Source organism: Fulmarus glacialis, unplaced genomic scaffold (assembly GCF_000690835.1).
Source record: "Fulmarus glacialis isolate BGI_N327 unplaced genomic scaffold, ASM69083v1 scaffold22344, whole genome shotgun sequence".
In the NCBI taxonomy this organism is placed as follows: domain Eukaryota; kingdom Metazoa; phylum Chordata; class Aves; order Procellariiformes; family Procellariidae; genus Fulmarus; species Fulmarus glacialis.
The window spans coordinates 1-26,747 of NW_009210170.1; the positions used below are offsets into that span (position 1 = coordinate 1).

General features: G+C 37.5%; 1 protein-coding gene across 1 annotated transcript in view; it reads right to left on the minus strand.

Moving 5' to 3' along the window:
- Window positions 1-4,413: 4,413 nt before the first annotated feature.
- LOC104076280 (semaphorin-5A-like) overlaps window positions 4,414-26,747 on the minus strand; it is a gene marked incomplete at both ends in the record, with an annotated part of 31,960 nt that continues 9,626 nt past the window's right edge. The window contains 2 exons of the mRNA XM_009577096.1: window positions 4,414-4,542; window positions 5,332-5,539. Of these exons, the coding sequence (XP_009575391.1) occupies window positions 4,414-4,542; window positions 5,332-5,539 (337 nt within the window). The remainder of the gene's footprint in view (window positions 4,543-5,331; window positions 5,540-26,747) is intronic.

Here is a 26,747-nt window from a genome sequence, read left to right on the forward strand (position 1 = left end):
TTCTAACCTTAATGGTTCTATGATTCTATTTCATCATTTTGCTGACTTTACTAGTGTTCTCGTAAGTTCACACCAATTGAAGATAATTTTGCAGTGTATCTAATATCTAAAAAAAGACTTCACATTTTTAAAATGTGCTTATAATCTAGTCTTGCAGCCAGGATTCGGTTTATCCTAGTTTGGGAAATTTATGGAGATTCTGATTCTGGAATATTACGCTGGAATTACTAATTCAGATTAGGCCTCTACATTCTGTTGTAGCAGTGTGTTTCTCTGATTTAAACTGGACTAAGGCTTGCATATTTTGAAATAAGGAAATCCACCTGGATATCCAAAAATAACTATTCTGGAATGATTATTTCAAAACAGCAATTTCAATTCCATGCGTTGGCAAGGCCTTCTGGACACATTAGCACCTAATAATAGTTTAGACCACATTACTGGTTGTTAACTTGTATAATATTAGTATACAGGAATCATTATTCTGCTATGTAATGATAGCCACAGTGTTTTATTCCCAGGAAAACAGGTTCGTACTAAGTGCGACAGTACTTCTGAGGAAGCAACATCTATAGCCAAGGAAAAATAAAGGAATGCAACAGTGGTTGAAATACTTAATCCAGTAAGTTCTAGGAATGAAATAAAGCACAACCAAATTTGCAATAATTGTTTTCTTCTGTTAGTTAATCCAGTACCCCTCTTATTACTGTGCTGCTACAGTTATCTTCTGCGTATGTACAGATTGCGTATCTGATGGTTAACAACGAAGCCAAAATAAAAATGACGGAGTACAGAGAGAGAAAAGTCAGGGTTACAGTAGAATAGCTATGATAACATTACTTAGCAAAACAATCTTGTGACCCAATAATATTTTAAGCATATAATGTAAAAAACAATACTCAAAAATTTCCAAAAGTTGTTTTCTTTACTCCAGAGAAGTCACTATTTGTACAGCTTTTAGCAGATGGCACTATTTATTTACTTAGACATAACATCATAGTAAGATTAGCTTTCAAGCCTTCTAAGTGTGTGAAACCTATCTTCCATCAGAAATACCAACTCTTGACCCTTGCTTGGTAAGATTTTGCAGAACGTTGGGCTGATACAACTTTTCATTAACCCTACTTTCAATACTGATGCACTGAAAACTCCAGTACAAATTATTACATCGACAAATTTGCCTCAGAGAAATCACTGCCATCCAAGGTTGCTTTTGAAGGCTATAGCTGCCAATAAAAGAAAGCCGACTGGTTCTTTGTTTCAGGGGAGGGAGTCTTTACAGATCTTACTCCTTATTACAGTGCTTAGGGCCTTCAAAGTAAATAGCAAACACTGCAACTTTAGGGAATTTAATAGTTATCTTATGATAATCATTCTATTTATCTCGCATTACAGTTAATTAGCGGGTATACAAAAGTCAGTTGTGCTTTATGCTTGGCCTATTCAACTCTGAAGAAGTACAGAGAGCTCGAGAATTCTTAGTGAAAATAATAGCTCCAGTGAATAATGTTGATGGTCTTCTGTAAAAGTTTGATAAACATGTGTGAATTAGAATACCCAGGTGATAATAACCTGGTCAAACCTCAAGGATTTTCCCCAGGGAGAGCCGAACTAAGGTAACTGCTCTGCGGTTTCCTCGTGGAGCATGAAGACACCAGGGCTTTTTGGAATACTCTAAGAATTCACATGACCCAAACTATTTTTCCCTAGCTAATTCCTGAAAACAGCAGGATTATGACAGGATGTTTTAAACTATTCAGCCATTGGCAGAAGTCTGTGGGATACCCCCTCCATGAAAACTCTCAATCCAAATAACTAACATGGGCAACTCATAAACAACGAAAACATCATGGTGTAATGGAAAGTGCTGAGCAACCCAAACTACAGGTGTTACAACAGGCTCTGCCTGTGATATGGTCTGCTGTCACAGCAATAAAGTGTACTGAACTGCACCTAGAACACCAAAAAAAGAAAAAAAATCAAATTTAGTCTCCAAACATAAAACAATATTTTCAAGGGCCTTAGCTAACAGGGTCTGTGGGAGCGGAGCCATGAGCTGGTAGAACAGCACTGTCTGGAATCAGAGGGAATGTCTGTCAGAGGCAATATCATGTCACAGAAGACTCCACCACAAGAAAATGCTGGAGGAACAGATTTATAAGGAAATACGAATTAGCTAAATATGTACAACATATCAGAGTGATAATCAAGGAGACATAATAAACTACGAATAAAAGCAATAACCACATGCTTTAGAGGCTGGTACGTGAAGATAGAACAAGGAATAATGAAATAAAAATAAAAAATAGACAATCTGAAGAAAATTATCTTGACATTGAGATATTAGCTTGTGGAACAGTCTGCTGAGCAGAGGGACTGAAGTTGCATTGTCTGAAACCCTTGCAATAAACCTAAACAAAAAGATTAGAAAAGATTAGATGGTGAGCACTCTGCCATTGACACAAAAAGGCAGGACAGATAAGTTCATACATCTTCAGCCTTTTGGGTTTTTTAAGGCTGTTATTTATACTCAAACATGCTCTATTTCTCAAAAATTATGTGAAGTAGATATTAAAGACTACACATGCCCTTGATCTGGGGAAGAAACTCCAGTTATTATTGATGAAAGTTCAGAATATAACCTTGGCATAGCTATACAGCCTCAAGTATGATAAATGTGAATAGATAAAATGAAAATAATCCAAAAAAAGAACCACAATGCCCCAAGGCATTTTCCTTAGGTAAGGTTTACTCATTACTCTGTTTACCCATTGCTATAGTATGGAAGTAATAGTTGGCAACATATAACAAGAATGTGAGTATTAAAGCACCCAGCAATGCAGTGATTTAAGTTTCAGGTGTTTCATTACCTAGTGAAATTTATAGCCCCAAGTAAGGTATCTACACTCTCTCCACCTGTAGAGAACCAAATATGCTTGAAATCCAGCATAAACCAAGAAAAAACTAGTCAAGCCAAAAGTAAGTGATAGGTGAGAAAAAGATTATGTCTGCGTTTTCCAAACCATCTGAGTCTCTAATGATAGATGACGAGGAAATGTCTTATTTCATCTAGTTCACAGCTGTAAATCCTCTCCTTTCTCACAAAAATAGAGCTAGAATTGCTGGTAAACTCTTTAACCAGGAAGAAAGCATGGACGGTAACCCTTCTGGTGCAATGGATCTTTAATAATTCCAGGCAAAGTGATAAAACTACAAAAGATATGACTGAAAAAGCCCACAAGTAATAATTTTATCTCCTTTTAAGTAAGTCCTTCCAGTGGAAGACGAGACTTCACATACCTCTGGGCAGAGGAATAAATTATCATTTCAAAAAATTTAACTACTGTTCTACTCAGTAAAATGGGAACAGCACCACTTTTTTTTTTTTTTTTAAACACTCTTAAAATCTAGTCAGTTAGACCCCACTGCTCAAAAAGGGAGAATGCCTAGCCTGCAGCTGTGTATGAGGTCTATGATTTTAGACAGTGGTCCCACCCTGCGAGGGCAGAAGCATGTTTGGGTCCTGCAGTCGGGATAGCACTGATCTGCCTCGGGAATTGTCCTGACAGAAGCACAGGTACCAGTTAAGCAGGTGCTCTGTAAGTCTCACCTCTGGATTTTGGAGTTCACATCTCACTAATTACATAATAAGGCTGCAGCCTTGAAATGTTTCAAGCAGAGTGTAGATTTGGTGTAAATACGGGACACCCGTATTATTGAGCTCTCTGTGTTTACAGAGTCCCTAAGAAAACAGAGGATACCAGCCCAATCTCCCTTTCTGAAATACACACATCTGCTTAAGAAAACATGTTTAATGTCTTGTACAACCAGAACGGCATAATCATGTCATATTCAAGAAAAGAGAGAAGCACAAGAATATGTCATTATATTTTTCGTTCTCCAGATATACACGCATGCACCCCTCTCTCTCCCAAAATACAAGTCCTCCACTTAACGAAAAAGAGGAAACAAAACAAAAAGGGCTACAGGACCACCACACATCCCGTTTCAACTCGCTAAACCAAAGAAAGGTGAAACTTGGTCCTATGTTGGCCCCTAAACCAACCAACAGCTTGAGGCAGAAACTTGCCTATATACAACTTTTCCTTAAAGTGAGCTTTGCAGAACCTCTAATGGGGCTTTGAGTGTCCTATCACGGCTATTTTAGCAGAAAATACCTAAAATACGCTACATAAACAAAAGGGGCTGGTAAAGAACTGTAATGAGGAGAATCGCCCCTTCCCTGGTCTACTCCAGCTTCCCAGGGCACAGATTTTCCTCCAGTCTTGTTCTCAACCCGGTAGCCTTTCACTGCCTCCTGCATAGCACCAATCCCCATGTAGAGCCAGGTCCCTCGGAAAAGTCCTTCCACTGCCTCCGAGCCGCAGCTCTGCACCCGCGTCCTGCGGTCACCTCCCTGCTGTGACCGCGTGCGTGTCCCCTCTGACACCCAGAAACATCTCCACCTGCAAATGGTCGCTGCCTTTCACGGGAGGTGTAATCGCTCTGTCTGCTGCACAAATAACGTCTCTGCGATCCTGACTGTAGCAGCCAAGAAAGGCAACGTAAAACAGAAAAATTGTGCTGAATTACTGTACCACACTTCTATCAAAGGGAAGATATAACCAATTAGATGAAATTAACAATCTCTAATAACATATGTTTCGCAACCCAGAAGTACTTTTGGATAACCTATAGAAAAAGTTGTATGTTGAACTTTAAATTCCTTAACTAACATAATTCAGTCTAAAACCAAGTGATAATTTTTAAGTTATTTTCCTTGTTTGATTGAACAACTGTTAGTTGTGTAACACTTTCACGTAGTAGGATATTTACATTTATTATGGTTTCCTGATCCAGCACTACCTTTAAATAGCCACTTTTCCAACTAGTCTTAGCTCTCAGTTCATCCAATCTAGTCTTCTTTCTGAACCCACAGAGATAATGTTTACTCGGTTATAATACAGCTTAAAAAAAACCCCAACTTAAATTTGTCCAAGTTTCAAGCTTTAAATATATTAAACCAGCAGCTATATTGCACATTATCAGATACTTGTTTTCTACACAAACCATTTCTTACTGTTTCATTTCACAATTCAGAATCTGTCTAATGACACTTAAATATCAATATAATTCCTTGAGAGCCTCATCTAGTCCTAACAAGTTAGTAAAAGAAGTCAGAGACACTTCTGATAAACAGTGTACATAGAAAGTCATTGCTGAGAGAGGTAATTAATTTGGATTCCTACTTAGTCATTTTTCCTTCCCATTTTCTTCAACCCCCCGCAAGCATTTTTCTCCAATCAAATCAAACTAGCTGATTCTTCATACCTGTATGTTTTGTAAAAGAGACATCTCTTCAGGGGGACCTTAATCACATGTTCCTGAAGGCCCACAAAAAGGACACTCTGGCTGTGCAGGATCTGAAGGCTCCTGATGGGCTCTCGCTGACTTTTCGGCAGGAGCTCAATTTCCTCGAGCAGGCAGCTGCTTGAAGTCTGGTTCATTGGGGCAAGCACTTTCTTAATAGTGCCATAGTCTGCAAAGGCAAGAGGAAAATGAGTTACTAAAAATCATACTAACAATTCTACCTACTTGGTGTCATTCAGTGAACAAATCTTCGTCCCATGCCGGATGTTTTCAATGAAGGGAGTGAATGTGGGAGTACTTTGACTGGAGTTTCCTAAATTACTTATAGTACAGTGAAAAGAACTTGAAAACAGCCATTAGAGTTTTCTATGTGATGTAATACAGTAAGAAATAATTTTATTAGTGCAGAACAGACTTCACAGCAATAGTTACTAGAAAACACGCTTTCAAAGTCTGGCTATTATAAATGCACATTCACAGCAAGGGTTATTGATTTCAGTTTATCAGATTGTACTACACTTTCCTGTGTTTAAAGCAGTTTAAAAAGCAATAAAGTCCATCATTGCCCCAGTCTGTTTTAAAATTCTATGCGTTAAAAACTATGGGTTTCAGATATGTATCGCATTCATTTAATAAAGCACATATGCATGAATATCTGCAGGTCTTAATTGAGTCTAGGTGAATATAACAATAAAACGAGTCTGCGTCCCTTCTTATCTGGATTTTGACCTCTGAAAAATCATACCTTTTAGCATTTGCTCTTCGCTTCTATTCTTATTGTGATTTCTAAGCAGCATCACAAACCAGTGTCAGACGACTGATTAGATTTCTGATTCACTCATGCAAAGTTTTTAAATAATTTAAAAATTATCAAAGAACATTTGTTCTGAACACAAAGGACCACATTCTCACACTGATAAATATTTTAGGTAGCTCTCTGACCAAAACTGGATTATGCAATCTTCTATGTGCCAGCAATAGTAAATATTAAAGATCCAACACTGCAAACACATACTGAGATCAGCTCTTACTGACGTGAAGTCTCGAAAGACTGTAACATCTCTTGTGAGTCGCTAACAATTGCAAGACAAATGTTTGGGATGCTCTGTTCTGCAGCCCAGTAAATATGGTTTTTGCCATCGCTAGCAGGCGGCCAGAGGCTTGGTGGGCAGCTGGCAGCGCGGGCTCTCAGCATGGTTCTGGCCCTGCCTTGGCGAGAGCTGGTTTTAGCCGTGGCAGCAACTGCCTGGTGGCCACGTGCCTGTGGCCTCCCCTACGTTGGCTTCACTCTGGGAGCGCCCGGGGCAGGGGGCTGGCACCCCTACGTAGTCACTGCGGGACAAGCAGCCCCTCCGGGGTCGTGGGGCTGGGGGAGGCAGCGTGCGGCTCCCAGACTCTGCCTGGAAGTAGTGAGGAACAGCGAGTAAGCAACCTTAAGAAAATACAGAAAAGCAGCCTCAAGCAGACTCCAAAACTGAAGAGGAGGTGGAGAAACCAAGATGCTACTCACTGTAAAAGTCTCCTCCCCCTTCCTGAGGAAGACTGAATAGTCAACCTGAAGACCTGGAGAAGTACTGGAAGGGGGAGCATAACACCAAATAACAGGGGGAGTTAGTAGGATGTTTATATAAAAGATTTTAACAATATTATTAACAAAACTTTAGTAAGTAGATAATATGGACTTAATTTTATTAGTCAAAACTAATTAGATGAACCATAAATGCTTAGCTCAGTGCATTCCCCTTTGTCCATAACAAGATTTTGAGTGTAACAGATCATGTCTGTGTGTTAAAGTCTTCTGACCAACCTCTCAATTCTTAATATAATCATTTCATATAACTGTTTATATTTTTCTCCTTTCTTGGTATAAACAAGCTTGTCAGGATTTACTGTGTGTAAGAGTATTTGTCAGAAAAAAACTTTTATTAAATGACAATTTTAATTGTCGTTAAAATTTAACCTTTTTGATATAAAAAAAAATTCTAATTTGACTATCACTTTTTTCCAAACAGCCTAAAGTAGAGTTATATCCAAAGATTAATTAAACCTTTGCCAAGAGTCAGTTTTGTCTCACAATTAAGCGATAACCAGCTCAACCGAAGAACGTAACAAGCAGTGTTTCCACTGGCGACTGCTGGATGCAAAATCTCAACTACAATGACAGCAACTTTCAAGGTCAAAATATGGTCCGAGAAGTGCCCAGAAAAAAATCAGTGGCTGTATTAGTTAGTCACTGAGTGAAAAAACAAATGATTTTTTGGAGCACAGAAGTGGGAAAAACGTACTAAGAGTAAGAAAAGAAGAAGCAGTGAGATTATTTTACACACATAAATGAGTTGGTATCATTTTATAGATCAGTAAGTACAACTCTATATCACTTGTCTAACTGGCAGCCAACAGATTCAGTATGATTCATGATACATTGCATTTGGCTTGCCATCTTTTTCCTGCATGAGTCAAAAATCAGGTATGCATTCAACATGTGCTTCTCGTACAGACTAGTATTTCTTCCTGCCACTGTGCTGGGTCTGGCATCTTTAGACTAAGTCACTTGCTGTCATCTCCCCAAAGATAAAAGAGAAGAAAAAAAACATGACTGGAGGCCTCCTTCCCCCATGCCTACATACACATTTAATTCAGAAGTGCAGCTTTGGAGAAGAGAATATGATCAAAACCCAAATATTTTATGTTTCTTTTCTCCTCAATACATTTTTTTATTGTAGAGGGCAGAATTACCATTTTTTTATGTCCAGGTCTATGACCTGGAGAATATGGTTACAGCAGCACACTACCCTACAACGAAATAAAATATTCTCACTTTGAGAACTGCTGCACTAATGCCTTCCCCAGGACAGCTGTCATTGCTCTTGTTCTTCCTTCTGATCTTGGCATACAGTCTCCGTTCCTCCCATTTCCTTTTGCTTTTTTTCATTATCTCCCAAATCATTCCTTTCCCATTTGTTGTCTAAGAGGATCAGCACTCATACAGAAATGTCAAAAGTCATAAATGACTGGGCTTTAAGTGAAGAAGCAGTGCCAGAGATCCCACAGATCATTAGGAAGAAACACCACCCTTCACAGCAGCAATGTGGGTCATATGCAAGTTCAGTAAAAAGGAATAAAATGTCATCCAAGATCTACCTCTGCTTCAGTAAACTCTCCTACTTCTGACCTTCTATAACCTATCTCCTCTGCTTTAAATTCCTCCTGCCTATGACTCTGATTTTGCATGGACCACCTGAGAGCCCAAATGAGGGTGAGGATCTGTTTTCATTCTGCAACTTTGAGACACACACAGCTTGAATTGGCGGCTATGTGCATCAGACTATGGTACGTAGCAAGGGTACATAGCTATCGACCTCCTCAAACTACACTAGCAGGTAATACTGGCTATACCAGGCTTCCTTACAGTGGAAAATCATAGCTGTTGCATCAGTACTTTCCAAAGCCAGGTGCTTTACTCCAGTGTTTCCAATTCTACTACAGTGTGTGCAACATTATGCATCCAGCCTCCAGCAAAGATTGCAGATTTCCTAAAGAACTTGTAAAAGTCCCATCCTCAAAAGTGTTCTCTGTTCAGCCATTTTCACAGCACAGTTGCAAAGCAAAATAAAGAGAGAAGCAGGGAAAGAAATGAGTCTTGAATACAGCTTTGGGGCATGGAGGTTTTCAGACCTGTCAAAATCTTTCAAGTGAATATTGACTTTATAATCAAACTAACTGTCCACTTCTGCCAAAAAATAGCTAAGAAGAATAGAAAACACAGACCTTCCTAATGGATGTAACTTTATTGCCATGGACACACGAAAATTCCAGTTTCATCACAAATGTCAAGGCTGAGTCCAACAGGTATTCAAGAATCCAAATGAATGGCATCTTCGCATCCTGAGCGTAAGCAAGACATGCTGGAATAGATCCAGACACCCGACAGCCTTCATTTAAGGGGGATGGAGTATATACAGGAGTAGTAAAAGATAATGACATTGGCCAGAATGAGTAAATAATGTGCTTTGTTAACTTGTACTGCTATACTTTTAAAGAGACCTGCAAAACCAGCAACTGAACATTAGAAATCTAATCACTGTGAATGAAGAGGAAAAAAAAATTCTAGTTGAAATATTACTATGTAATGCATAGGAGACTATGAAGAACTGAACAGAAAACCTGAGATGGAGTTGTAGAGAACAAGCTTGGAGGCAACAGAGTCTGTAATGAACAAAATGATAATGGGACAAAATCAAAAGATGATCTCTAAAACTGAAAAGCAAAGTTTAAGACGTAAATGGTATAAAGCATAGCCAGCAATGGAGAACACTGCAAGAGTGTGGTTGAAATCATTATAACTTCTATGGTGATATTTCCTTTCCTGCAAAGGAAAACAGAAAATGAACACACAAACAAATGGCAGACGCAACAAACTAATAAACCTGTAATTTCTTGAGTTTCCTAACAGACATAAGAACACTCAAAGAAGCTGTAGCAACTTCTTGCTATGGAGAAGAATCAATATTTATATGAGCTATTATGTTTACAAAATATTGTTGCACTCTTCAAGCAAAAACATCTTTAACAAATCATCCAAAATGAGGCAGTACCGAAGCAAGTTCATTTCACTTTTTTAAAAGAAGGGAGAAAACCCTCTACCCATTCCTTTTGGGGAGGGAAACACTTTCAGTCTTAACTCTTGCCATATTTAACAGTGGAACAAAATCTAATTTAATCTTCATTTTATTGTAGTTTAGACCAACCTTGGAGAGAGGGTTGGTCTCCAGAAAGCAACTGAACCAGCACCAGAACACAGAATCCAAGTTAACGTTTTTCAGAGGAGAAGTCTACGGTATCATCTTGCAGTAATGTTGCAAAAAAAGTCACTGGTGCCTTCTAAACTATATGAGTTGCCAGCAAAAGAAACTTGTAATAGTCTCAAATATATCCTCAGGCCAGCTGTATGCCTATGTTTGTGACTTTACAAGTATTCCTATACTTTGTGAGCACAATAAGGTGCCTATATGCCTCCCTGCATACACCAAGAAAAACTCAAGGAACAGCAAAATTGATTGCAAATTATAAACTAAGAACAGTCAAGGTAAAAAAGGGCCTATTTTGCAATTTCCCCACAAAATACTGTTTAGAAAAGCAAGATGTCTTAAGCAGATACAAGATTGTGGTCAATACGGAGGAAAGGGCAGTCAACGCAAGACACAGAAAATGGAAGTTAAAGCTATATTCAGTACTTCAAGTGACATTTGTAACTGAACTTGAATACGGTATGACCTATGCAAGAAATACACTACTCTAGGTATATTATAATACATTAAAACAAACTCATTGACACCCTTAACAATCTGTCAACACAGTAATCAGGTTTTTTGTTTTAAAGAAAAGTTTAAAATTAATAAATGGATATTTGGGAGAATACATTTTAAAGTGTAGTTGAAACGGATACAAATTACGCATATTTTCAAGTGTAATTTGAAATAAACTTTCAAAAATTATATTTATTAACTACTTTGATTTTGTCCATTATACGCTGTTTCTGCATATTATTTGTTGTATACAAATTATTTTTCCAGTGAGAAAATAAAAGCATTCAGACAGTATGAAGACTGCTGAAATTAAAGAAAAAAAATATGTTAATGTTAAATTTCTTGTAAATATTATCCATATGTGTATATAAACATTATTTACATTCATCATGTAACATTTGTACTAATTAAACACCATAGAAAGAGAAAAAATAGGGCATTAGGGTTGTCTTCAAGGCACAGGTCTTTCAGAAGAATAAACTGAAATACCAAACATAAAACCGATGTACAGAATGTATAATAGTACAAAATAAAAGAAAGTGCAAGGTGATTGATAAATACCCTGTCACTGCGAAAAAATGCATCATCAGTATTTGCTTTCCTCCACTACAGGAATGGAAAGAAAGCCCCACTGCAAAGCAGAACATGCATTTGGTTAACAGCAGAAAATTATTCCAATGACAGAAAGTATTAGGTTGCATAAGGGCTTAAGCGCGCTCAACACAGAAAAAAGACACAGGAACAGCTAATGCAGCAGCTGGTTGAGCCTACAAAGGGAAAGCCCAGGACTTTAGCAATCTGTGTAACATCAAAAAAGATGCATATGGTACACAGAATATGAGAGGATTTAAAACCTGCTCTTTTTTGCTCTTTCTAAAAATAACTTTAAAATTAGTTAAATCATTGGTAGAATACGGATAATTAAAGCCTTTGCTACAATCTGTTTTCCCATATGGGGGTGGGGTACAATTTGGTTTAAAGCAAGGGCATATTTAGAAGATAAGATAATATAACCATTCTCTGTAACTTAATTTATCTTTTACCTCCAGGTTTCTGAGATATGTATTTATACTTGATTCACAGAAATAGGTTTTTAATCATACTACAGCCTAAAGGACAAGTGAAAGACTGAGCTTCAACTGTTCTGCTTTAAAAACTAAAAATACATTATGGGTAAATCACAGAATCATAGAATCATTTAGGTTGGAAAAGACCTTCAAGATCATCAAGTGCACCCATTAACCTAGCACTGCCAAGTCCACCACTAAACCATGTCCCTCAGCATCTCATCTACACGTCTTTTAAATACTTCCAGACATGGTGACTCCACCACTTCCCTGGGCAGCCTGTTCCAAGGCTTGACCACTCTTTCAGTGATATCCAATCACTAATATCCTAATATCCAATCTAAACCTCCCCTGGCGCAACTTGAGGCCATTTCCTCTCGTCCTATCGCTAGTTACTTGGCAGAAGAGACCAACCCCCACCTCGCTACAACCTCCTTTCAGGTAGTTGTAGAGCGCGATGAGGTCTCCCCTCAGCCTCCTCTTCTCCAGGCTAAACAGTCCCAGTTCCCTCAGCCGCTCCTCATAAGACTTGTTCTCTAGACCCTTCACCAGCTTCGTTGCCCTTCTCTGGACATGCTCCAGCACGTCAATGTCATGGTAGTACCTCTACAATGATACAGAAAATAAAAAGAATATAGTTTGATTTTAAAATGTCCATGTTAATTTACAGAGTTTTACTTTAAATATTTTCATATTTTTAAATGTATATTCATTACTTCTTTGGGGGAAAAAAAGTGAACCTCAAAAATGAATATGGAATTTTGATGCTTTGTCAAGGCATAAATTTCAATTTTTAAAAATTTTTATTTTTATTTTCAGAGCTGTTTTACATGTTCATAGTTTGTCTCTCCATTTTAAATTAAATGACTGTTTGAACAATCTGGTCAGTGTGCTAGTTAATTCATTCTTTTTCTCCACTTTTAGTACATTCTTGGTATAATAAAATATATATGATGTGATTTTTCTACAAGTTTAAGTCAAAAATGGAGGTTAAAAATCTGAACATGTTCTCTTTTGCAGCCTTGATAGAGGATAAAAACTCTGAGAAGCTTACGAAGAATTTCAGCAATAAACTACTGTGATTGCCTTGCTATCACAGCTCATTATCATCATGATGATAACAAGACAATGGTGGATATTAACAGAAATACAGATATAAAGCACATTTATTAGATTAAAAAGGTAATTATATAATTGTATAACAAAAGCTTCTAATAAATATTGTAGCTGGAAATACAAAAAGAATTTTGTTGCATTTCCCCAAGAAATGTTGTAAATTGTTCTGCCCTGCTAATAGGGAGACTTATTTTTAAATACTAAGTAGGCTAAATGAAATGCTAGTTACCCTCTGTGCCATCACTTACAGGAAATAGAAAAGCTTAAGCACTCCCTTATTCAGTTTCCCTTAGTTTTCCTACTCCATCGTAGGACACTGTTGGAGAAAAAAGTATGCAAGCAACCTGGAAAACTCACAAATCATTGCTCATGGACATTTAATTAAATTTCAGTAACCCATGTGACAGACTTGTTATTATAAAAGGTAGTATTAATACCACTGAAAATCTGGAGCCAAAATAAATACTAATTGCAGGTTTCTGTCACCTGCAGAAAATATACACAAACCACCAAGAAGTGAGCCTGCCCTAACTGAAGTTCTTAGATTACCTAGCTGTTTTTTATAGTTGCAAGAATGCAAACCAACTAAAAATCCACATAATCTACCAAGTGAGCTATATTTTTAGCTGAATCGTTACAGCATCATCAATGTGTCTCAAGAAATTGGACTTTATAAGTAGAACAAGAGATGTTTTAAAATAAAAGCTACAGTCTGGGGCTTGAGAAATCTTGCAGCTTGTTCATGTGAGACCTTAGCCCAAAATAGTGAATATGTTCGGTCTCGCAGTTTTTGTCCCCATGTGAAGTAAACATAAAAACAGGTCCTTACTAGTTCTAGGTCTACTCCAGAAAGAAAAGTAGGGGGGTTGGTTTTTTGTTTGGTTGGGTTTTTTTATGATCCCAGATTTTAAACCACATCATTCTCTCTCCATGCCAAATTTCAAAGGGCTTTGGATTTCAGAGGTTTTTTATGTATTTCTGCTATTGCTAAAGAGTAACAATAATCTAAGAATCTTTGGCCATATAAAAACACAGACTTCTACAGCTTAAAAGCTTTTAGGAAACTCCAGGCACAAACATAGTCATCGTTGGTCTGCCAGTATGTTTAGTAGAAAGAGAAAAGTTAACAAAAATGAGCAGGGAAGCAAAGACTCCCAAATCTAAGGAAAAGCAACTTCCACAACTAATCAATCAAAATTTCCTGCTTCCTGTCATACTCTACACAGTTCATAGCAATCCTACAATTAGATATTCAGTTTTCTGGTGTCTGGACAATTAGAAAGGAAGAAAGAAGTCTTAAAATGGTACATATATCATTTGAATATATTTTAGTAAAAGCCACCTTTAAATTATATACAAACAGTTATACCACAGAGTATTCAGTGTATTAACAGTTTCAAAGCACAGAATAGTTGGTTAACTATCACACTTAGGAAATAGAAAAGGTTTGGCTCTTTCTTTGAAGAGAGTTTTGGAAGCAGCAGAAGAAAAATGTAGAAAAATCTTACATTAAAATATTTTTCTCTGGGTAAGACCCCTCGTATTTCTGCAATCTGGTTTGGTTTTGTTTTTCAATTCTTGGATGTAACAACAGCAGCTTTGAAAGATAGTCTATAAAAAGCAAGCACGCACAGTATTTTAGATTTACTTTCTTTATCTTTGGCTCCGACTCCTTATTCCCTCTTTGCTATTACATTTCAAGTAAATACTGATGTGCTTCCTTACAGTATTGGAAATTAATTTGAATTAAAGCTGAAATGATACAGGTTGTTGATAATGCCTGTCAACAAAAGAGGTATGATGGTCTATTACAGGTCCCCAGGCTTTTATGCAGGAGAGATAATTTAACTCATTTGCCAAGAATCTGAGAGGTGCAATTTTAGCCACAATCTATTTGCATACCTTCTGAAATGACTGGCAAGCTTCTGAATGCCCTAGTGGCTATTCCAAGAGAAACTCAGTTGTACTTCTGCAACTAGAGGAGTTTCTCATGGCTGTATGTCAAAATATAATATGTATTTATTTTATGAAGGGAATATTTATGGACTAACCTTTCTACACAAGAATTAGAACTATTGATTCAAAGACTCCTTTGAATAAAAAAACGCTCATCTGGATACTAGTTATTCCAAAATAAGGAGCTTTCTTCAAACAAAGCCATGTATTTGGTAGGGCAGAGAAAGAACATACAAATTAGTGACAAACACTGTCCATCAATTATTGAAGACTAAACCCACATCCACCCCCCAAAAAAAGAAATTTAGTTACAATTTTCAAATACAACAATTTTGCAATTTATCCAGCAATGGAAATCAGGACAACTACGATCTCAATCCTCTCTTTATTGTTTTCTAGAGAAAGCTTTTTAAAGCTCTTTAAAGCTTTATGCATTCTTTAGAACACTTCTATCCCCTGTAGACTTAATTCCCATGTATTACAATGTCTCAAAAGTATCAAAGAAATATTCAATTTGCAGTTGAATCAGCTAAGGCTTCTTCCAGTAATTACCATGCAAAGAGTTAAAAACCTGCTTTAATACAGAAAACATCTACCACTCCTTAAATTAAAACAGATTGTAAGTTGGTACAACCAAGGTTTCCACTGGCAGTGTTTCCTATGAATCAAAAATGTATTATATTTTAGAAAATAGTACAATTTGTGTACCATTCCCCAGTGGCCATTTCATGCCTCCTATGTCAAATTGGAATTTAAAGCCACCTCCAATCAGATTTATTCAAAAATCTTTCAAATAAATAGAGAATTCAAGTTCTAAAGGGAAATTCAGATTTATTCGAGACTGAGATGCAAAGCAACTAGCAGCTAAACAAAAGCAGCATGCCTTTTTTTGAAAGACTATGTCTACAAACTTGAAGCTGCTAACTCCTAAAACTGAAACCTCTTTTTTCTGCTTTCCCCTTGGTCTTTTCTAGAATTTTAAGCAAAACCCCACGCTAAGCAACAAAACACATGCTGAATTACATTTCTCAGCCTCCACATCAATTAGGTCTGTTTTCTTCACAAAGAAAGAATATCAAACCAAATCACTCCTTTTCCTCACCTTGTTAGATTGAAGCTCATATACACATATAGTGGCAAATTTTTACCCTCACTACATCTAAAACAGATGTTCTTCCTGCCTGACAAAAGAAACAAAGTAATTTCAACAATCTCAAAATGTATGTATTTTTCATGAATCATGCTCATTGTTCACACCTTTATTTACTACTTCTCTTCCATTTTCATTCTTACAAGAGATTTTCAGCTTGCCAAAGATGTGACTGAGAGGGATAAGATAGAAGTTCATAAATTTTTTTCTGATTTGGAGGAGCTGAATATATCCATAACAGTTCACACACTCAACTTACTCAGAAGTAAGGCATATCTTTAGAATACCTATAAGCAAAAGCTATAGCAGCTACAGTTCCTTAAGAGGCTATAGTCAATAAAAACCCATTTACTTTTATTTATATGACATACAGCATTAGTTATTTTAAGACTTTATTAAGTGGTACCTTTTAATGATCTTTTATTTGCAATCTCATTGAATTAGTTTTCAATGATGAAAGTTTTAATAAAGAAATTGCTCTTATGGATCAATTTGGAGACTTGTGAGATCTGGGTTCAGTCGCCAGCTTTCTCTCTCTTAAGACTCCATGTGTGAAACTGGTATTCAGAACAGTAATACCATCTAAACGGAAAAAAATTAAAACTTGAAACTTCACTTTTTGTAAAATTGTTTTATGTAACCATAACAATATCTTAGTATAGATACTTTAACAGGTACCTTCTCCTATGGAAGATTTAAAACTTCTTTTGTTACGCTGGTTTTTTGTACACTGACTTGATTTGCTGACAAATTCAAAACCAGCAACAGGCAGTTATCTTACTCTCCCTCGATGTATAGGAGACAGCTGAACTAAAGACAGAAAAGTCTCAGCTGCAGCCAAGAAAAAATCATGAGAGTCGTGTTAACATACACCAGTGGGGAAGAGGATCAAAGAGCTGGGAACAGGAGTGAGAGAGAGAAGCAATATACTGAACCTGTGAAAAAAACCTCTTCCTTAGTTTCAGTAGCTTCTGATGTGATTTTATGCCCTGCAAGCAATAGGTATCTTCCATGTCCTTAGGGAATTTCAGGGAGCACTTAGTGCTTATTTAAAAAAGGTATCAGAAAAATATTTTAATAGTCCTTGCAGCAGGGAACATGGCATCATCTGTCTAGCTGAATTCTCTACCTACTTGGCTTGTGAGCTGCTGTGCTCCTGCATCTGCAGGCCAGATGAAGCATGTGCTCTGCATGCAGATTAAAACACCGTCAGTGAGTGGATCCGGGAGGGCTCCTCCCCATCCACAGCAGCCCCTTCTCTCCTGGATCAAGCATTCAACAAGGAAGTGGAAGAGATGGCTTTGAACTTTGAAGCCCAAGAGAAATTAAACTTCAGCTCTACATCCCCCATGATTGTTGCTACCATCTGGATCACTGTATCAACAGGCTGACCCTTCTCTCTCGTGTTGCTGTGTTCATTGCAGAGGATAATCCTATGGAAGTGTATCAGATTTGCTCAAGGCACGGCTACGTGATCATGTCCCCATACCAAGTACCACCATTTATATCTCCTTCAGAAAGTGATATTAAAATGTGAGAATTCAAGCATATAACAATACTTTGCATGCTAACATTGGTTTAAGAAATGCTGTTCATGCAGAGAGGATATGGTTAAAACTACAACGTAAAATCTTTAGATGAGGCTTTAATGAGTTTGAGAACAGAAAGTTGTTTCTCAGGACTTGGCAAACAGGTGACTGACAACAATTTCAAGTTTGGCTCTAATACCCCGCACTTGTTCTCTTTTTCTTCCTTGTGGAGGTATCAGGAAATCTCAGGTAGGCAATACAGAGCAAAGGTATGATTCATAACAACATCAAGCACAAAGTCCTTGATCTTACTAAGCAATAATCTCATTTTGAATTTGTATTTAATTTACCCAAGTTCTGTCTATAAAGTTACTCAGTAATAAAAAAATATTTACAAGGATTATGACAAATGAAGCCAGCATCCCTAAAGAAGGCCAGTGTAACTTTTTTTTTTTGTCTTGCATCGGACTGAAGTAGCGTGGCATGGAAAAAGACACATTCTTCTAGCGCAGAAAAGGAGTGCACTTCAGCAACGTCAGGTTCAAAATGAAATAGAATATCAAGACTATGTTGGTGCATCAAACCTAAAGCCAAAACAAAATGTATGCATTTATTGCCTTTGATCATAGTTACTGTATTTGAATCAAAACAGATCTTGCCAATATGCACATTAACCTGTGAGCATGTGCTATGAGACTACCTTTACCAAGAATCCTGATAGATCGTAATAATGATATCACAATAGACCTAACAGACGTCTCAAATATTTTGGTCCATTGGATAAAAATTCTCCTTTTAAATCAACACGTTACCAAAAGAAATAATTATGTAAGGATTGCTTAGGGCTGTACTTAAGGTTGTACTTGAAGTGAGCCATCTAGTTTTATACTTTCAGATATAAATTAGGACAAATTAGCCTGCAGTTCAGACACGGGTGGTTGAGAAGAGTGTGACTGGCAACACTCTTTTATCCCCAAACACGAAAAAATTTTACTCCCTAAGGCCAGTTAGATGATAACTAAACAGATTCAATATCAAGAGCTACATGTGAATAACACCTATTCCAGACAATACTCATTTTGCAATATATTGTAATTACAGCTACTTGTGTTGGCAATATCCAGCTCTTACTGTACTAAAAATCACACATACATACACAAAACCTGAAGCCCTGAGGCAAAGAAGACACCAGAATTCTTATGGTTCTGAATGGGAAATATTACACCTGTCAAGAGATGCATAATTTTGATAACCTGGATTCTGAAAAGAGAAAGAAATAACGCTGGGTAAGACAATTCACAATGAAAGAAACAAAAATAAAGTCTATATTAATTTCCCAGAAGCTTCTTCTCAGGAAGAGAAAACATTCCAATTTTGGAGAGACCTGCTAAAACATTTAATCAGTAGGTAGGACTGAACTTCTCAGATAGTGGAGATGAGCACCTCTAAAGAAATGTGTAACCTCTAACTAAAGTAGATAATAAACATAGATATTAACCACAAGATGAAATGGTTCTTATGACTTAAAGCTTGCTATCTGACACAGAGCAGCAGTGAAGAATGCCACACTGTACACAAAGGATAAAATTACTATCAAATACAGGCCCTGGATCCCTGCCAGTCTCCCAAACTTGAGATGTATTAACTCTGATTGGATCTGACTGGACAGGGAGTGCTTACTGCTCCTATTATTTTTTATTGCTTTCCTTCATGCCACCACAATAATAAATACCTTGTACTACGTAACGCATGCTATGAATATGATAGTGTTTTCCCACTGAATAAATTTTCCAGTGCCCAGATCAAAGAAGCACTTACATGCACAAGTGGAGAAAACTACTTCTCAGATAATAACCCACAATAAACCTTGCCTGATTTCTTAACTGAGTCATATGTGGCTGTTTTCATTGGAAGTGTCAGAAAGACAACTGACTACTGTACAGATCCAGAAGCATCATAAACTTGCCTGACTAGAATGTTTCAGGGACTATCCTCTACTCAAACTCATTTGCAATTTGCATAGTACATGCCCCTATGCCTCAGTCCCCAGATGAGCCAAATCCAGTACACATATCCAGTTCTAATCCAGGATGATGTCCATGGAACTTCAGCAGCAATTTCAGCATAAAGCACAGCTTTTGTTCAGAAATAAAGAAGGAAAGAATGATTTTGTTTTTAATCTGAGGTAAATTATGAAGTAAATGGGCAAGAGACAGAAGCAAAGTTGGGATTAGAGACATGAACCTAAAAACCCCTCACCAGAAGATGTTCATCTCACTACTTTAGGACATTAAAGCAGTAATAGCCATAGTATATAATATATATAATCATATTACATTATATTCTTTATATAATAGTCTAGGAGTTGGGACATCTGGCAATAACACAGCTTGTTAGTTAAAAATCAGTTCTTATCTCCTAGGCAAGCGATGTAACCACTATGTTGGTTGTGGTCATGCCTATTCCTCCTGAAGGTGTGCAGTTGCAGAACCAAATTTCCAAGATTCATGGGATAAGAAAGAAAAATAAAAATAAATAAAAACCAGAAGAATGAATTTGTAGACAAGTAAGTCTCTGTTCCAAATATTATGACTCTTACCCAGTGACTTGATACAGTAAAATGCATATGGAACCTAATCTATCTTTTTGTGAATCTGCCTGCAGGTTACAGGACTCTTCACACAAAGGCCACAGTATTTGGAATAACACATCTTCACATTTTGATGACTCTTACAAGTCACAGAACAAGTAAATAAGGCATATCTTTATTGAGAAATCCTTTGGCTTATGAAGATTTGCCACATCCTATGACGAGAGCTGGGTAAACACAAGGAAAAAAAAATCCATAAATACTATTGGGAAAAACCCCCACTGATTACTAGTGGCACTGCTTGTATTTGCTTAGTTGTAAACATTTGGATTTATTGAGTTTTACTGGGAAAAAGGCTGCAGAATGAAGAAGCTCATAAACATTAACAAAAACAGGAGTTCAGTAGAATATCCCATTTAACGATTGCTTTACTGACAGCTCACACTGAATATCCTACATATAATATCATCATGCTTGTGACCCAACATTTCTTTTTTTTTTTTTTTTTAGGGTCAAAGATGAGTTTCATGTAGGGTTTGGACTTTTTTTTCTCCCCATGATTTAACTATTCCACTTTCTTCTTTGGTTGGTAGGGGTTCATGGAGTCACTCTTATGCATGTCCACCTTAAATGAAAGGCTTTTTAAAAGTAAAAGGCCTTGCAGAATATTCTAAAGATGTTCACAATGCTCAGCAACGTGCCACGTTACCTAATCCTTTCTGAAAAGTTCTGATACAGCCAAGTCCATTCAAAGGGAAGGCTTCCTCCCCACATCTCTCAGAGTCCTGAACACTAACTGTGTACTCGCACAAGAGTTACATGGGTCAAAGGTCAAACTTCACCCCGAGATAAGGCTAATTCCAATAGCTGTTTTCAAAACTAGGACCAAGCCCGTTGAGCGGCTCTGTATGCTAGCAGGGGCAAAACAAGAGATTTGAATATATGCTTAGATGCTAATAGATACCTTAGCTTTGAAGACAGCAGAACAACACTGAGTACCATGTAAGATACCTCTTTCACTCACAGCTTCACATTCCGTGGTTTAGAATTACCTAATAACAAATGAATGTAGGGGTTATCAAGTCTAGTTTCCTAGACTTGAGAAGAGTTGATAGTCCCAAAAAAACTAGAAAGGAAGAAGGAAAGGCTATTTGGCCATTCTAAGTTTATAAAGTAGTCAAACAGCATTTGAAAGCTCAGCTTCACTGTGATAAAGAGGAGCTGGTCTCTTTTTAATGGAAGGTTGAGACTTTGTCTCCAGCTCTTCACAATCTTTCCCTCCCCAGCCCATGCATTAGTCTTGCTCTCATGCAAACAGAGCCAGCTGTTCTTCAGCCAGGAGCTGCTTCTTGCAGCAATTCTGACTTCCAGTGGTGGCACGGAAGTGCACACACCGTATGTTCTTTGGACATTTATTTATAGTCTTTATCCAACACAGCTAGGCAATTAATGGCCTCAAGTTGCGCCAAGGGAGGTTTAGATTGGACATTAGGAAAAATTTCTTTACTGAAAAGCGATCAAGCATTGGAACAGGCTACCCAGGGAAGTGGTTGAGTCACCATCCCTGGAAGTATTTAAAAGACGTGCAGATGAGGTGCTTAGGGACATGGTTTAGTGGGCATGGTGGTGTTGGGTTAACAGTTGGACTCAATGATCATCTTAGAGGTCTTTTCCAACCTTAATGATTCTATGATTCTATGATTATAAAGACGTAATGATAATTTGTGAACGGAAAAAAAAGGCTTCTCCTATTTAAATTTGTCCCACAAGAGAACAGAATACAAATGTCATCTACTTGCAGCAGGCAATTCATGAACATGCTATTTAAAATACAAACAAACTATGCGAGCAAATACCAGCAACAAATTAATCAAAATCACGACCTATTTATGGGTTGATTATAACAACAAAAAATGACTACAAATAAGTAGTGGGTAATTTGTGAACCAGATGAAGGGCTATGATTCTCACATATAAACTGCTGTCAATGAATAATTTAACCAGCTCTAGTTAGAGTCATCTACTTATTAAGAAACCTCTTTAGCACTCTCCAACTGGAGCTGGCAGAATGATTTGTCTCTACACACAGTGATAAAGCCAAGGGAAATCAGTACTACTGGACATTTAAAATACTGGGTTTGATTCTCTAGTGCCCTATAGTATCGTTTATAATTAGGTAGCCTGGACTTTAGACATGACCATTCTCATCTGGTAACATTTTAAAGCCACTTTGCCCAGTACAGATGACACAATACACAAGGCAGTGGCAAATCAACATTTCTGTGTTTAAATTACATAGTAAGCCAGCTACGGTTTACACTATCCTTCTTTGTCTTTAAAGATATTCTACATTGAAAATAACGTAAATATATAGCAAGTATTCTTAGCATAAATCCCAGAGCGAACATTATAGACTTTTGAAGACAAAACCAAGCAATCTTTTAAATCTTTTTTTAAACTTTGCAGCAAAATGTTTCCTGGAAAGACTAATAATATAAACGAAGTATTCATTCAGCTAGAGTTTTGCTTTATCAGAGGTAGTGGCCACTGCAAAAGGAGCAGAGAATAAGGTTATTAATTTTATGGTTTACTGCTTGATTTTTTTAAACAAATGTTATGATCATCATGTTGCTGTCAGGACTGGTGTCTTCCAACATGCACCGGTTTTAGACAGCAGAGTAATTGATGACTGTCCTTGCTTCAAGCCTCTTAAAATGAGACTGCATAAGGCCGGAAGGATAAGAAGTTACAGGGAAGTAGTTTTAAAACCGTTGCAGGGGTGCTTTACAACTGTGTAAAAGCACACTATACCTTTGTCAAGGAAAGGCGTAAGAAACAAAGCAACCATGTTTTCTGTTACAACAGAACAGAAATAGTTTTAAAAGGTGACGACTGCCTGCCACACTGTATTTGCCTATTTGCCCCATTATCCATCTGCACACTGATTGCCCTGTTGCTCTGTTTTTGAACTAGAAAGTATCAATATGTACAAATAGACTACCTACCACTTTGACACTTGACTTGTGACTCAAATTACAACTACTTTGATCATTATTATTATTGCATTTATACTGTAGTTTCTGGACTAAAAAGGTGCTTCTCAAACTGAGAGAAAAAGTCTATAGCTCCTTTCTACAAAAATTATCTGCAGATTACTTCCAATAACCTCAACACACTTGGGATAATACAGTCAGAAATAGCACCAAATTGGAAAAAATGCAGTCAATTTAAGCTTTGTTGCTCTCTTCACCATGTATGAAACACATATAAGCATATGTTTTTGCTTATAATTTTCAGGTCCGTAACTTCACAGTACTACATATATTATGACACCATGCACATTAAACTGTGAAAGCTGCACACTTTGATCAGAATCTGTAGTCTGCCAGGAAAATGACAATATTTCATTTGAGATTTTTTAGCAAAAATACATGCAGAACTTTTTTTCTTGTTAAGGCCTTGGGTTGTTCCCTAGCAAAAAGCGTCGTGAATTGATTACAAAAACAAAAGGAAAAAGATAGAACTGTAACAAAAATCACAGAGGAATCAAATCATGTGCTACTTTGCATCAATTTACTCCCATCTAGTAAGACAAACAGGAGAAATACAAACTGTTTTGATAGCCTTTCTAAACTGAGTTTCATGCATACTTCCAAATCACTTCCTGAGGTTGGGACTGGTTTCTGGATAACATACAGCATCGGGGCTTCATGTGAAAAACATTACATTTGTGGAGATTTATTACCTGTTATAACCCTTCTAAATGCAAATGTATGAAAAATCCATCTGCATTTTCAAAAAATATATTTTGAAATTTCTTCGTGAAACCTCTCTACTTCTTCATAATAACTGCTATATGTGTTTCATCAGAATTATTTTTATCATTATTCTCTGCATTGCTACCTGTAATTTTGAGGTCTTAAGAGCAGGGAAAAACACTTTCTAGAATTTCTTGGAAAGGGAAGTTCAAAACCTGTTGTAACATTCTCCAGTCATCTTTAAGCCTCAGATAAAACCTGGCTTTATGGCATAAAAATTCAGGTTCAGTTCAGTGAACAACCCACTCTTTAGAGACATGCAATGTAGCCAACAGTATATCTTTCTTCAGGTTTCACACTCTCGTTATAAGTCGGCCATACCTCAATTTCATCAATTCTAAACTATAAATCCCAATAATCAAGATCCACCACTGGGCATACACCATTTCTACTCAGGATATGGAGGGGACATCCTCTGTCCACTGGGACTGAAGAACAGAAAAAACACGGGAGTTTTCCACCAAGTCATTTTTAAAATATGGCCTTAAAATTTCTTTTCAAACAGTGCAAATATTACCTTTTCTGAACTCCCAAGAAACAGCCACCAGAAACTGTTTTCAGAACACCCCCGAACTAGACACCATACCTAATAATTTTCTTATTCATTCTAATAAATCATTGCATTTTGCAACAGTCCTCTAAATAAGGGCTACTTGCTCTTGTTGCAGCATCCTGTTTTCTGAAAAATGCTTTGAAGACCTTTTCATACTGGCAAACTTTTTAACCATGGGACACCTAGGCATTTAAACTGAAAGGGAGGAATAAATGGGAGAAAGAAATGGGAGGGGGAAAAAAGGGACAAAAGGGAGGGAAACAAAACTATGACATACATAGCACCATTTTGCTTTGAATTTTTTCTAACGAAGAAGGAAGTAAAGCCTTTTAAACTTGAAAAGTTGTCAGAATATTGGGTTGTTCTATAGCTTGCTCTACTTTTAACTTATTATTATAGATGATTTTTAGTTCAGAACTTCTGTGAACACTTTCCTTGACTTTCCTTTCTGAATCACTGAAAATTGTTTCAGGGATTTCTGCCTGCCTAAAGCCAGCAGCACTGCTAGTTCTAAGCAACACAAAATGTGCAGGAATTGATATATCCCTTCACTCTGTGTTAGAAGTCAGTGCAGCGAAAGATTCAGATGTGCTTCCAAAGTACTAAAGTATATTTTTGATATGAGCAGTAGCTGTTAAATCCCAGCACATCAGAATCTCCTAGCAGAATGATGACTTGGCAAAGGTTTAGGAAATGAAGACTGTTGACACAGCAGATTAATGCATTTGTTTGCTTACTCCTAGTCTCTCCTCAAGTACTATTATATCTATTTAAGGTTTAATGAAATTAGATTACATTTTTATACTGTCAGGGTTATTCTCCTCTGTAATATTTGTATTCTAATAACAGGGTGGATAGATAAGTGAATGTGAGGGGGGAAGAGAGAGAGAATTTTCTCTTAACTACTGCCCATCTGCTTCAAAGAATGGGATTTTTGCTTTGAGTAACAAAGACAGCAGAGCATTCATTTGTATTCAATCCAACCTATATGCCTACCTTTCCACTGAATCAGCTTTGTGCATTTTAAAATACTATTTTTGTAAGAATGTTGTAATGAATTATAATGAGAAAAGTTATGCAGAGTACATCTCACACAGTATGGGTTGGATCTATCCTGCTTTACACCAGTAAGTGTAAATTACTTACTGCCAGTACTTCTATTAGAGTTGAATGCACTTCCCTTTTGGCAGCAGAAAGTACAATGATATCTATTATCACAGGCTTGAGTAAAAATGTAATTTAGCCCAACGAATTTGCACATTGTACTGGCATACAATAGACAGAGGATAATTTAGGTTGGAAGGGACATCAGGAGGTCTCAAGTCCAACCTCCTGCTCAAAGGACAGCTAGCTATAACATAGGCTGGGTTGCTGTGTAGTCTTGAAAACCTCCAAGGATGGAGACTGCACAACCTCTCTTGGAAATCTGATCCAGTGCTTGACTGTCCTCGGAGTGAAAAAGTTTTTCTTTATACCCAGTCTGAAACTCTTTGCCTGTTGTCTCTTGTCTTCCCACCATGCACCACTGTGAAGAGCCTGGCTCTGTTCTTCATGTAAACTCCCTGTAGGTATTTGCAGTCTGTTACTAGACACCCTGCCCCTTCCCGTAGCCTTCTTTCCTCTAGGATGAACAAGGCCAGTTCCCTCAACTTCTCCTCCTAGGGCACAGTGCTCCAGCCCCCAACAGAAGGTGGCCCTCCACTGAATTTGCTCCAGTTTATCAATGTCCTTCTTGTATTGGAGGAGGCCAAAACTAGATGTGGTCTAAAGTGTGTTGAGTACATGGGGATAATCTCTTCCCTTGATCTACTGGCTATGTTCCTGTTAATAGAGCCCGAGACACTGTTGGCCTTCTTTGCTGCGAGGGCATGCTCTTGGCTCATGTTCAGCTTGCTGTCTACCAAAGTCCTCAAGTCCTTTCAGCAGAGCTGTTTCCTAGACAGTCAGTCCCCAGCCTCAATCATTGCATAGAGTTAGTCTTTCCCAGATTTGGGACTTCATATTTGCACCTGTTGAATTTCGTGAGGTTCTTGCTAGCCCATCCCTCCAGCATGTCTAGGTCCTTTGGATGGCAGCGCTGTCCTCCAGTGTAACTACTGGTACCCCAGTCTGGTGTCATCCGCACACTTGACAGAGTGTACTCTGTTGTCTCCCCAGGTCATTGATTAAAATGTTAAATAGGACAGTACTCAGCTCCTTACCATTTGTATACATCCCATTAACAACTACCCTCTGAGCCTGACATCCAAGCAGGTTTTATACATCCAGTTGTCCACCCATACAGACCATACA